The sequence below is a fragment of the Sceloporus undulatus genome, chromosome 3 (genome assembly GCF_019175285.1).
Source record: "Sceloporus undulatus isolate JIND9_A2432 ecotype Alabama chromosome 3, SceUnd_v1.1, whole genome shotgun sequence".
NCBI classification, from domain to species: domain Eukaryota; kingdom Metazoa; phylum Chordata; class Lepidosauria; order Squamata; family Phrynosomatidae; genus Sceloporus; species Sceloporus undulatus.
In genome coordinates this window covers 191,930,679-191,944,974 of record NC_056524.1, presented here as the reverse complement: position 1 = coordinate 191,944,974, position 14,296 = coordinate 191,930,679, and the positions used below count along the sequence as shown (strand labels likewise).

Sequence of the window (14,296 nt, the reverse complement as noted above, 5' to 3'; positions counted from 1 at the left end):
AAAACAGCTTCATTTGCTGGAAAAGGCTGATCATAATTACAATTACATGGAAGTCTGCATTGCCTGAATGCTTCCTTGTAGCATTCCATCATGTTAAGATTCACCATTTGGAGCTAATTTATTTAATTCCTCCACAGAGATGTTGAGATTGCACAAGGCTGATACAAAAGAAGTTGGCTCAAAAAATGTGATAAGTAAGATTTTGCACCATTTTGTACAGCAAGAGCCTATTATGCTGTTCTTTGCCACTGTGAGATATCGCACACTACCCCTTGTTTGAGGATACATTCAAATTCAACAAATATTTAGAGTGTAAAAACAGCACTTATACTGAAGTTGCTATAAGTGCTCAGATGTTAGCATGGCACACAAGTTCTGTTTCCAAGATAATATGGGAATTGCTGATTTACTTACTTACTTTTGGACTCAGTTGAACAAAGCACTAAAATCACTAGCGAAAGAAGTTGTGAAATATCTAACTGAGGGAGCAACGTGCATGCACACATCCTCCCCAACAACTTTTGCACTCCATTCATTGACTGCTGAGGTATAATCTACATTGTATTAAAAGCAAATTCATGTTTTCCAGAGCCACTCCCTAGCATCTTTTCTTTTAATTAAAAAAATGTTTTTCAGCTAACTAGAAGTTGGATTTTCTCCACTTCCAGTTGTGGTGCATTACTAAATTTTGGCAATACACGGCAGCAGAGAGAATGTGTTGGATCCATGGATAAAGAATCCTTGGATACGGAAGGCTGACTGTACCATAAAGGCACAAGATACTATCTGATCTTTGAAACTAAGCATGGTCAGCCGTGGTTAGTACTTGGATGGGAAATGCCAAGGATTACCAGGTGCTGTCAGTAAAATTTCAGTGAGTGTTGTGAGTATTCCTTGCCTCAGAGAACACTGTGAAATTCAGGGGGTCACCATAAATCAACAGGCAACTTGAAATGACACACATAATCTGAAGGTACTGGGGCATGAAGGAACATGAAAAGTTCCAGTTTCCATGTAAATTCTATTCAAGTTCCATGGATGATTGTGGAAAAGAAGGGTCATGGAAAATGTTCCAACCAGAGCTGGAAGAAAGTGATCTCATCATTAAATGCTTCAAACAATTTTTTTGGTAAAGGAGTATCCTCAAATTATATACCTGATCTTTAATGAGAAGTGCAACCCTATCCAACACAACCAATCTTTAGTCAGTCCCCCACCAATAGTGCTTCTATCTTGTTTGGATTAAGCTTCAATACATTTTGGTCTTACTCATGGTCATAGTGGAGAAGATATGAGTGGGCTCTTGGCGCTTTGCTTTTTGAACTGAAATGCACCTCTGGAGGGCTGTACTACAATGAACACATCAATGTGGGAAAGGAAGGCTGATTAAACTTATCCCCATGGATTGTTTTCCAATCTGAACCACCTCCTTTCCAAACCACCTACAGAGAGGAAATCATCTGAGGAATGAAAAATTTAATCAGGGTGATTGGTTTCAAGGAAACATATATATACCCACACTATTCTGATCCACTGTACAACTAATAATGGCAGCATTTTGGTTAACACACACAAACACACCAGGGGGGGGGGAACAAATGCACTTCCCACATATTAGTTACTTTGGCCTAATTAAAAGAGGAGTTTGTGACCTAGCCCCTCTATGCTGAACAATGTGCATATAGAAGTTGCTAGAGCAAAAGAGTATAATTAAGTGGCAACACAAGTGAAAATTAATGTGGGTAAATGGTGCCCTTACATAAAATGGCTACATCAAGGTTTACTTTTTAGAATTTATATATTTTTCAAATATTTTCAAGCTGTAGATGCTTAAATCTGTGAATACGAAGGCTCAAAAGTATGACTAAGTGTTAATGAGCAGTGATTTGACAAGCTGAACCTCTTGGTTGTGATCTTGACAGATAGCTTTATTTTTTCCATTTGAAATCAATGGAATTCAAATAATGACTATTTAGTCCCCACTGGAACAAAAGTTCAACTAATTTAGCCACAATTTCATCCATAATCTTTAATTCCTAGCAGTGGTAATTTCCATGGAGGTAAATGAGGTAGCAGTTGAAGATTACTCTCCCTCCATCACCTTTAGCAATTTTTCACATCCCATAGCAACTTCAGGAGGCACATGTGGTAGCAAAATCACTGACACTTAATTTTGTTCCAGCATGTCACACACAACTCAGAATAGTTTATAATTCTATAGCAATTCTAAGCCTCCCACACTCTGCTTTAATGTCATGTAATAGGAGCCCTGTTGGTGAAAAGCTAAACCAACCACAGTGGTTTGTTTCATTCAGAGGTCCTTTAAATCTTCAGCTTCTAACTTCTACCATTTCCTTGGATACCAGACTGGAGCAAATGAAAAAACCTAGATATACCTGGCTACAAAAATGCATACATAACTATATATTTTGAACTGTTTCCACACGGAGAAGAAAATGAAAAGACCTTCAGTGATGTTAGCTGTGTGATTTCAACTTGGGACTCATAAAATATAATAAGGTTGTTTTTACTACCTATCCAGTTTATTAGCTAATAAAAACAGCGTAGCATATTACATTTCATTGACACACATTTTCAAAGGGGAACTGCAGAGCAGTATAATGTACCATTTCCCCCTGGAGTCACCCAAACATGGTATTTCCTTATGCTTTTTATCTATCAAAATTCTCCAGAAAATGAAAAAAGCACTCCCTCAAACACTAAAGAAAATAAACCTATTCAATCTGCCCCAGAGTCTTAAACTATTACAAAGCATCATGTTCTTATAAAAAAGGAAAATAAATGTGTTTCTACTGTTCAATGTAATTATGTCAGGTAAGGGAAAATAAAGTGAAGCTTTCTAATCAGCTGTACCTGATTCATGTGGCATTGTTTATTAAGAAGGCCCCCAAGTACAAAGTAATTCAAGATACTATGCACAATAGGAAAGGATTCTATCTTCATCAAGATGCAACAGCTGTTTTAAGCACATACTGCCAATGTTAACAGTGTTGAGAGGAACATTATAGCTAGTGGAAACTGAAGAGGAGGGTTGGGGGTTAGAAATGTTTTTTGGCAAATAGTCAACAGTAAAGTAAAACCAGGAATTATGCCAGAAAAGCAGGGTTAATATCCCACTGTGGGTAGTGAAGTGAAGTGGGAGAAGCTATAAGATCTTTAAACCATAATTTATCTCTGTCCCACACAAAGGTATCATTATTCTATCAACAAGTATATACTTGTAAAATTGCTGACAAAATAAATGCTGAATCATAAAACTTTTGATTAGATAAGAAAATGAAGCTGGTTTGGGATACTGTCCTTTGAAGGGGTTATTGCAATATAGTTACATGTTGTGCACTTTTAAAGTTGTGCACTTACCTTGCAAACAGGGTCTGAAAGTTTAGAATTCAGTGGCTCAACATGCTTCCTGATAGGCCCTTCAGATCTTTTATTTGCTCACTGTTTGCATTTCCAACTGAAGAAGAAATTTTTACCTTCTCTTTTTGCAATCGAAAATGAAACATGCTAACAGAATGGAAAATTACAGAAACCCAGGCTGCTTGAAACCAGAACTCTGAACTCCTCTGTTTTGAGAATTTGCACAGAAATCAGGTGAACACTACGCATTCTTGAGGTTTCCTTCATTCTTCACAGCATGTGTCTGTAGTTTCATATGATATGAGATTAAAACACACACACCACTATCAGAAGCACATTCTGACTAACTGAAAGAAACATATTTTTACCAATAGCACTGAATTGTAGAACAGAATTAAGCAATTTAATGTTAAATAACTATGAATTAAATAAGGCTTAAATAAGTAAACATTTAACTTTATGGAAACTTTTTTGTTTCCAGGTCCTGCACACAGAAAGAGTGGTGGCTCAGGGTGCTAAGCATCAAATTTGTTAGGGTGGGGGGGATCTCCTTACTTATTAAGAATGAACCAACAACGACCTCTTCTCCAAATAATTACATCCTAAATATTAAAAGTAAAGCAATCATTCAGCTTCTTGCTTTTCATTGCATAACATACTGCTACATGTGCACTCAATGGTGTTGTGTTAATAAATGGTTGGTGTATTTTCTAAATGTCTGGCCTAATCAGACATTCTTCAGTGATGTTACCAAATCTTACCTGGGTCATCTTGGCAAGGTCCAGGGAAGGTCTCTGTTCCTTTACCTCTTCAGGTCGCCGTCGTTTAACCCCCACTTTCTTATCATTAAGGACACATGGCTGAGAACGGCTCCTGGAAAGCCCATTGGAACGCCTTGTCAACTCTGGGGTTGAGGCAGGTGTGCTGTTTGCTGAGGGCAGACAATATTCCGAAAAGGAAATCTGATCGTGGGAACAGGAGAGCGATCGCTGGATGTCAGTCCTGCCACTTTCTATGGAACTGTGATCACTGCCCCAGATATCGCTTGCTTGTCCATAAGTGGCCGACTGTCTCATTCCCTGGCATGGCTGACATCCAAATCTGTTGCTGAATCCCGACTGGTCACAAGATGAGAAAAGAGGGTTTGACCTGGAAGGAAGGCTAAAGCTTGAACTCCTTTGCATGGTTGTGAATCCATTGGAGTAGCGCTGGACACTTCCCCCGCTATAACACCGCCTCTTTTCTACAGGAGTCCAGACCTTTGATCCTATAGGCCTCCATGAAGCCCTGCAGCTAGACATCTCATCAGAAAAAGACAGTGACCGACACTGACGTTTGCTGGGAGGTGCAGAGGGGTTTCCACTGTGGTCGCTGAGACTGAGATCTTTGATCAAGTTGGTCACTGAGCATGTGGTAGCTGTCTCTCTCTGCCATATACAGCTTTCTTTGCTTTTGTCAGGCAAACAGTCCCAAATGTTGGTGCCTGGCTGCTCGATCTGAAGGGGACATTTCCTGCTGAGGTCTCTCCATCTGTCATTTTCTAGTTTTGAAATGATAGAATAATATACATTCATTACTGCCAATTAGTATTATGCTTCACTTGCCACATCATTAACGCTCCTCCCACAAGACACCAACAAATTTACGGGAGAGTCCACTATAAACCAGTTAATCATTTGAATTTTGCTTGACAAGTAACTGATTTAGGATGGTGGGAGACACAAGTTAGTTGTCTAATCAATTTAAGCAGTAGGTAACATTGAAGAACAAGCAAGGAAAAAAACTAAGCTGCAAGGAGTCCTTTTTTGTGTGTGTTTCCAATGAATCAACTGTTTACATATACAGTAAAAACAAAACTAAAACTTTATACGCAAGGTTTTACTTTTAGTTCTAGAAATTAGCAGGGATGGAAATCACAACTGGCAGAGTGGTGCTGATAAATAAATATGCAATATTAAATCAAGTGGTCAGTACAGTATTATTCAGCCTATATAAATCTTGTATAGTGTGCAACAGTAGCTTTAGTCACATGCTTTGTGGCTAGCAGAAAATTCTCCACTTTCTCCTCAGAGTATAGCAGGCCCCTGAAAATGTAACATAAAACCTGCTGAACTGAACAGGCTGTGGGGCTGAGGGGAAGGGGAGAGATCTCTAAAAATCTGGTGGGGCAAATGGGTCCTTGAACAGATCAAACCAGAACCCCCCCCCATGGAAGCCAAGATGACAAAACTAAGGTTATCGTACTTTGGCCATATCGTGAGAAGACATGACTCATTAACAAAGAAATTAATGCTTGGAAAGGTGGAAGGCAGTAGAAAAAGAGGAAGACCACATACCAGACTCAAGCCCTCCTTCTGGCAGGGATTCCTCTCTCTCACCTCTGTCCTTTAATTTCTGTCCAGCATTCAGCTGCACGCATTATTACATCCACCCACCGCTCCGACCATATCTCTATTATCATCCCTTCCATATTCAGTATAAGCTCCTGTAGCTGACTTTTAAAGCCGTCCATGGGCTGGCCCCTCCTTATTTATCAGACCTTCTTTCTTCTCATCTTCCCGCTTGGGGCCTCCATTCTGGTAGTCAAGGTCTGCTGTCTCAGCCTAGGATTTCCACTGCCCCGTTCCAGATTTGTCCCTTTTCACTTGCTGCCCCTCACTCCTGAAACCTCCTTCCCCCCATGAACACAGCTCATCACTTCTTTAACTAGTTTCAAAACTGAGTTGAAGACCATCCTGTTCAGATAAGCGTTCTCAGGCATTGCGTGACTATTATTTGCTATTTGACATTTTTAATTTGTTGCCTGTTTTATTGAACCCTTTATTGTATTGTTATGTATTATTTATATGTATTATGCTATTATTTCTTGGACTGTACCCCATGGGAAGGTTTACTCTTATCTATTTTATTGTTTGTATGTACAGTGCTGTGCAAATTTACAGCGCTATATAAATAAAGCATAATAATTATAATAATTAGGGAGGTCATGGTCCTGAATCTACAGAACTTAAGGAGAGCAGTCGAGGATAGGGGGGCTTGGAGATGTCTCACCCACATGGTCATGATGAGTGGGGGCTGTCTCAAGGGCAGTTAATAACAACCACCTCAAGTGCCCCCACTGAATTTTGAAGGATCTCCTGTTGCCATTCAGCCTCAAGCACCACAGCCTAACTGTACAAGATAGTAATCCAATCCTGTGCAGCATTTGGTGGTGATGGAGTGTTGGTTGCCATATGGAAAACGCACAAGTCCATTTTCATAAAGCCCACTACATGTGCCTAAGTCTGGACCAAATCCAGTGTTCTCTTGAGTATCTGCATTTCCCCCCTATATATCTGTCTTCCTCTCTCATTCACACCATTAGATATATGCTACAGGTAAGGAAGACTGCAGCAGTTTAAAGGGTCGTGTATGCTGTTCATACTTCTCCTTTTGGGACACAAGAGCAATTCATGGGAACATGAACAGAAACATGAACCATTTATGCCGTCTGGAATTCATGTAAATCTCTTGTGGACACCCACGGTGGAAAAATTAGACTTCAAGTCCAAATCACTGAGTTAATAGAGTCATGCTAGTTTATTTGAAGAGGGGATACTTCTATTTGCACTTGTTCAAGACAGACAGAAAATAATCTATCTGCAGCAATTGTTTATCACTTGGTTTTGCAAACAGACACATATGCACTGCAAATAACAGATTTCCATGTGATTGTGTTCAAAAGTAAGCTAATAAATGATTGCTCAACTTGGGGAAACAAGCAGTCAAGGATAGGGGGATAGAACTTGGGGAAAGAGAGCAGTCAAGGATAGGGGGGCTTGGAGATGTCTCACCCACGTGGTCATGATGAGTGGGGGCTGTCTCAAGGGCAGTTAATAACAACCACCACAAGTGCCCCCACTGAATTTTGAAGGATCTCCTGTTGCCATTCAGCCTCTATTTATCAAAGCAAGACTAGGGAATAGATACCCTGCTAACAGTGAATGCTTGTTAACTTATTTCCAGTAATGTGACAATATTCAGAACCAGAAAGTTCATATTTATGGGGCAATTAGACATATGTTACCTGCATGCATGTCATCTGTTGCCTTCCTAAACTGACACCTCTAAATAGATTTTCACAGTGCTAAACGATCAAAATGCTGAGATCTGTTCGCAGACGCAAGCTATCCTTTCTATTTTTGTCTGCAACTCAGATTTTTCCTCACTTTAATGAACACAATGCAAAAGCAAGAAACACACATTAAAACAATTGCATCTATGTTTAGATGCTGCTGATTTCCCCTGCTGTATTAAATGCAGCCAACAGAGCATTCTCAGGTCAGGTCACCAGACAAAAGAAACAGAAATAGAAGCTAATTTTATTGGCAAGCTGCCATGGCCCTGGAGGTCCAGACGTCATATTTTACAAAAGACCTAAGTAATCCTGTGCAAAAGGATAAAGGATACCTCTCTTTCAACTTTTTCAGTGGGAGAAAAGCATGGTCTTGAGCAACACTCACTCTTCCAACTAGCTTTGCAGTTTGGAAAGTTTGCTGCTCACTATTTTAAAGGTAAGGCCCCATCTTTGACAAGGTTGTCAAGTTGTGTCCGACTGTAGGGGTTCATCTCCATTACTAAGCCATGGGAGCCAGTGTTGTCAAAGATGGTTCCATGGTCATCTGGCCAGCATGACTGCACAGAACACTATTACTTTCCCACCAAGGCAATATCTACTCACCTACTTGCACTTTTACATGCTTTCAAACTGTTTGGTTGGCAGAACCTGGGACTAGTGATTGGAGCTCACTCTGTCACATGGCGCTTGGATCTCAAACTGCAATTTACTGATCTTGAGATCATCAGAGTCAGTGTCTTAATCACTAAGCCACCACATGCCTCTGTTCACTACTTTACTATATGCATAATTTGCCATTTAGGGAAAGGTACGTAGAACTAAAGAGCCAACATAACATATTAGTTTGAGTGTAGGACTATGACTATGGAAGCTAGGGTTCGATTCTTAGCGTGACCATGAAATCCACTGGGCAAGCCACATGCTCTCAGCCTCAGGAGAAGGCAATAGCAAACTTCCTCAGCTTGTTTCAACTAGCTTCAACAGAACTGTGCCACAGCATGCCCAGGCTTACATGACATGGCAAGTTGCGCTTAATCTAAAAAAACAGTAAAAGCTTCTAACCTTCTCTTCATATCCATGCTGAAGAAAGAAGGGCAAAATTCTAATTTAACATTACATCTTAAATTGCCCACAGTATTAAAGAACAATCCACCCATATCTTCTTTGCATGATGAAACATATATGTTTAAGTCTGTCTTCTTTGGGAATAGACTTAAACATTATAATTTTATTAAAGCTTGTGTTTCCCTCCCCTTCTGAGATGAAAAAGTCTTTAATATAGGTTCATACCATCTTTAGTAACCTGACGTGGATTCAAAGCAACTTGTAAATATAAAATATTCATGCAGCGATACTAGTTCTACAGCTTCAGGCACTTATTTTAAAGCTTCATTCTTTTGTTCTGACAGCTTAGACTTTTTGTGACAGAACAGGAAAGGCTCTGAACAATATGTGATGTGAGCATGTAGTCTCCCCCCCACTCCTCAAAGCTTGAGGCTTGTAGGTGCAAAGACATTGAAACTGGAACTACATCATAATTCGGCATGGGCTACTTATTCATTTCACCACTTCATCTACATCTGCTGTGGTTGACAGCTATTAAGGCTTGCGACTTAAATGTGGCTGACATTAGCTTTGTTAAGTAACTAACCAAAGCTGCAGAGAAAGGCAATGGATTGCACACTATTATTGGGGAGTGCTGTTTTTTTCTCCCTTTTATTTCACACTTTTCTCCTCTCTCTCAAGAGACAAAGGAAATCAGAAGATTGGAACTGAAACTGCTTATGCATGAAATATGGTTTAACCATATTTGAAAGCTCACTTAACATCCTATTCAGCAGGAGGCAAAAAATAAAGACAGAGATTATTTCATTTTGAGAACATTCTCTCTTTAAATCCCAGTCTTAAGATTTAATTGCGCATTGATTCTAGCTCAATGTCATCATCCTAACAATTTGGATCAAGGAAAGGGCTGTCTAAATGAAATGTCATATGGGGAGGGGGAGTTACACATGCTAGACTGAGACTGGAATTATGAAGGTTTTAATAAAGAGAAATTCAACTCTGAGTGTGCATCTACATGTGTTCTTACTATGAATATTTATCAGTTAAGGAGCCTTTGAAGCAATACATGATGACATTGCAAGGGCCAACTGGGACAGGGGGGCATTACTCTTAACAGGAGCGGATGAGAGAGAGAAGTCATCTTCTTTTCCCATTTGTAATCCAGGATCAGCACATACCTCAAACACTATAAAGCATTTGCATGAAATGTTACCATTTCTCCAGAGGTCTCCATTTTAGCATTTAAGCATTTGTCACTCACAATCAACTGCTGCAACTGAACCCAACCCCCAAACCCACAGTCTTTGTCTGACCCTCTCGGGTAATCCAGAGTTTTCTTGTCAGAGTTTCTATGGACATCATTGGCTAACCATGGTTACATTCCTTCCTGATGTCCAAAATTGTGTGCCTGTTTTCATAAGATTATTACACCACTCCACTGAAAGTGTTGTGGCCATAGAAGGGTTAAATATTTATACAAAGATCTGTGTCAGCTGGCTGTGGGTGTAAATGGGATTAGAGAATGGACATGCTCAGATGTCATAATAACATATAGTTATACATGTACCTTGTCATACTGTAGATAAATCAGAGTCTTGCAGTGCACTATCAATTACTCCAAATATCAGTGGGAACAGTTAAACAAACCAAGGTCTTTTGGTCTACAGCTTATTTATTGCTCATTTTGAAAGAATGGAAGTCTGGCTTTCTAGTTTGCCTCTGCCCCAGGAAGCCAGAAAAATAAATTTGTTGTAAGGTTATTTCTCTGGCTTAGTGAGGGGCAGACAAGTCAGAGTATCAGCTCCTACCAGTTCAGATGTCTTATTACACACACCATTGACCAATTTTCTATGGTTTTTTAGTCTTTCACACTACATAATTATAACACTTTGAAATCTAAATACTTCAGGAAACTAAAATTCCAAGGACACCACAGGTTGGAACCATAGCAGTTAAAGTAGAATCAGAGTTCTATATTTGTATAGAGAAAAATGGTGTGAGAAGCCAACATTATGGTTTGTATAATAGAAGCAAAAATTCTACTGAATCCTCGTTTGGTACAGCATGCACATCTGATCAGTGAGATAATAGGGCCTTTCACCCTACACAATTATAGTTCCTTGGTTCTAAAATCAGCTCTCCTTATGCACAGATTTTTTTATCCATGGATTCAAGCATTCATGGCTTGAAAATATTCCAAAAAAAAAGTATGAATTCCTGATAGCAAACCTTGATTTTCCATTTTATATAAGGGACACCATTTTGCTCTGCAACTGTACTTAATGGGACTCGAGCATCCACGAGTTTTGTTATACATGGGGGACCCTGGAACCAAACCCCAGCGGATAACAAGGTCCCAATGTACTTTAACTAGCAAGGTACTACCCTATGAAATCCTGGGAGTCATAGTTTCATTAGGCATTTAGATTTTTTTTTAACATGAGAGCTATTGTGCCTCTGCAAACTACATATCCTGGGATTTTACAGGATGCAACCATGGTATTTAAAATGGGATCCAAGTGTTACAGTAGTGTAGTGTGAAAGGCCATTGATGTTTTCAATAGACACCAGGCTTAGTTTTGGATCCTACATATGGTTCAGGCGCTTATGATTGGAAAGAAACAACGACAATCTGACCTGCCACCCTCAGCAGCAGTCAGCAATATTTTTGCTCTAAAAGTTTTTCATGGGCAAGGGAAGAAGAACAAAATCAGGCTGCCATCATGCTGTATTCATTATCTTTTACTCAACGATTATTGCATATAGTAAGTAGTCCTGTGGGGGGAAAATCCCTGCGTGTTTAAAGCACAAGAGTATGCAGAAATATTTTTTAAAAAGCAAACATCAGAGCTTGGTAACTTGATCACATATGCAAGCTTTTATAATACAATTTTATCATGTGAAAACTGACATCAAAACCACCCTTCCAATCACCCACTATACTGTAAAAATAGTATTGCAGGTTCCTTGGATAGTTATTAGGAAAATCTAGGGCTAGATAGCCAAGAAATGCAAAACTTTTATTAAAACAAATGACTCAGCAGGGTCAAATGCTGAAAGAATCAATGCTATACACGAGCTTTAAGTCTCCTAAGTAAGGCCTAGATTATAATGGGAGAATACTACTCGGTCTGTGCAAGCAACATTGTCTTGATGTCTCAGCATTACTTATTCATGTTCAGCTAAAACCATTGCATTTGCGGTTTTTCTCTTATATGATTATTGCTGACAATTTGCCTTAAAACAGGAAATGACAACACTTCTCAATAACAAGAAAACCATAGGAAATCAGAACAGCAGCATTAAAATGGTTCTGCATTTCGAAGCAATGTGAGCATCAATATCCAATCAAATACACAAACACTGAGTTTAAAAAGACCTTGGAAGAAACAAAGCATCTCTTTTTATTTTGCTGGATTTTTAAAATGTTGATTTTTTATATGTTTTCAAAAACACTCATTTGACACCACTAATTGGCTCATTGATTGATTGACTAAACTATTTATTTATTTAAATCATTCATGCCTTCATTTATCTAACAAGAGATATAGTTGGCATTGGTAGAGAACAGAAAATGTCCAGCTGTGTAGAATTATTGTATATTAAAGTCATATTTCAATTGAATTTTACTTGGTTTTGTTTGTGTGTGTGTGTGTTTGTGTGTATTTTTTGTTTTTGTTTTTTTGTTTTGTTTTGTTTTTTGGTGAGCTTTATTTATTGATTGTTTAGTTGTACATTTTCCGATTTTTCTTTTGTAATATTATTTACATAACAGGTCTACATAATATAATACATTGATAAAAGAAAAAAGAAAACAATATTTTGGTATCGATAGGATCAGTTTTTGCTTCACCTATGTTTCAACATTACAATAATACCATTCTTTCCCCCTCCCTTCTGTTATCCTAATCTGATTTTCTTTCGAGCTTTGTTTTCTATTTTTATTTTTCCTCCTTCTTCATCCTCCTTTTTAATTTGTTTTGTAAATCCAAATTTATTTTGAGATATTTTTATTTATAGTGTTTATACCTTCCAATTCTAATTCTATCTTTAGAAGAATGGTTAAGGAAATGTCTCAAAATGATAGATCTGGACAGACTAATAATGCTAATAAAAGGGAAGTGGAAAGAAGGATGGGATAAAGATTGGACTACTTAAAAATTTTTCAAAAATACAAATTAAACAATAAACGAAAATTACTACATAATATGGATCAATTGATGCTACAATTATCTACTACATATGTAATTTTATTCAATCTGCCTACATATATATTAGATACATTTATTTATCATATGAATTTTACTTGTACAGAATTATTGTATTTTAAAATTCCAGCCACTCCCCTCAAGTCTATCACATTTATTTCATAGAGTATAACTCAGTTTCTTAGGCTGTGAACTCTATGGAGACAAGGAAGCATCTTCTCCGCTTCCTATTTAGCATTCTATTTATCTAATGCCAACTTGGGTGGTTGAGTTCCAATTAATTTGGAAACAAATCAGGACCACCAACAAATAAGGTATCAGTTTCTACGTACCTGGGTGACGCCCTGGAATGAACAAAGGAACCTAAGTTTGTTAATGCGTACATGTTTCTTTAGGAGAAGAGAAGAAGAGAAGAGAGCTCTGATTTGTCTCTGCCCAGCAAGCCAGAGAAATAAGCCAGGATTTGTTATAAGGAATGAGCATTAAGATCCTAGAGATTCATGCCAAGTTTTTCATTATTTTAACTAACTTCCTTGCAGTATGTAAGGATTTTTAAGCAGAAGGAAAGGACAAGATCATCCAGAACCATCACTGCCACTATATAGCACTAAAATATTCAAGTCTGGGATCTACAACAAGCCCCAAACTTGAGCCCTCTGGTGCCATACAGCAAAACAGAAGACATCTTTAGTGGACTGGGAAAGAAAAGGGGGTTTCCCATCTCCACTCGCCAAGGACGGCATAACAAGGATCCTGTTCTATATGGGCTGGAGTCCTGAACAGGAGCACTCATCTTACAGTGTGGAAATATATATCAGCCATTTTGCTGTTGATCCAACTTGTTGAATAGTAGCATCCAATCATTGGTCAAGAAAGAAATAGAGTACATTTAAATTAAGAGAAATGTGTTGTAATCAGTTATTTTCACAGTAATACAAAATGAAACCCTCTAGCTGACTCCAAGGAAAGCTCTATTAAACTTTATACTTAAGCTTAATTATGTGATGAAAGGAATATAAGGATTTTTGTAAGGGAGGTTTTTTGCTCCATGGCTCTAGTGATCTCATTTTCAAAAAGGAAGGGACCCAGAAAAGGGATTCCCCTCTGGTGCCAACAGCTGCGTAAAATTTACAAGAGCAGATACACTTCTAATGATACCCTCTGCAAGCAGATGTGTTTATGCTCCACACATTCTATATATGTCTCACAAACTTTCCTCTAATTCAAGTAGGACAGCCTGCATCACAGTTTAGTCAAGCTCCTTGAAACATTTTATCAGCTTTCAAGTTGACTGAGGCCTTTTAAAGTACAAATTTTAAGAAAGCTGTGTACATTTACAATTGCTGTGACAGAATACCTGATCAAAGAAGAAACACCTGTGCAAATCTTTCCAAGACATTTTGACATACTAAAGGAATATCTGATCCAAAATCTGCCGAAGACAGTTTGGTATCTTTAATAATGTCCCAAATCTACTTCAGTATGGCTTCCTCACCTGCCCAACAGTGCAACATAATAATAATAA

At 38.4% G+C, this 14,296-nt stretch overlaps 1 protein-coding gene across 3 annotated transcripts in view; it reads right to left on the bottom strand.

The window, feature by feature from the left end:
* FAM53B (family with sequence similarity 53 member B) overlaps positions 1-14,296 on the bottom strand; it is a 170,355-nt gene that overhangs the window by 83,823 nt on the left and 72,236 nt on the right. For all 3 annotated transcript variants that reach the window (XM_042458472.1, XM_042458471.1, XM_042458470.1), the window contains exon 5: positions 4,143-4,921. In XM_042458472.1, the coding sequence (XP_042314406.1) occupies positions 4,143-4,921 (779 nt within the window). The remainder of the gene's footprint in view (positions 1-4,142; positions 4,922-14,296) is intronic.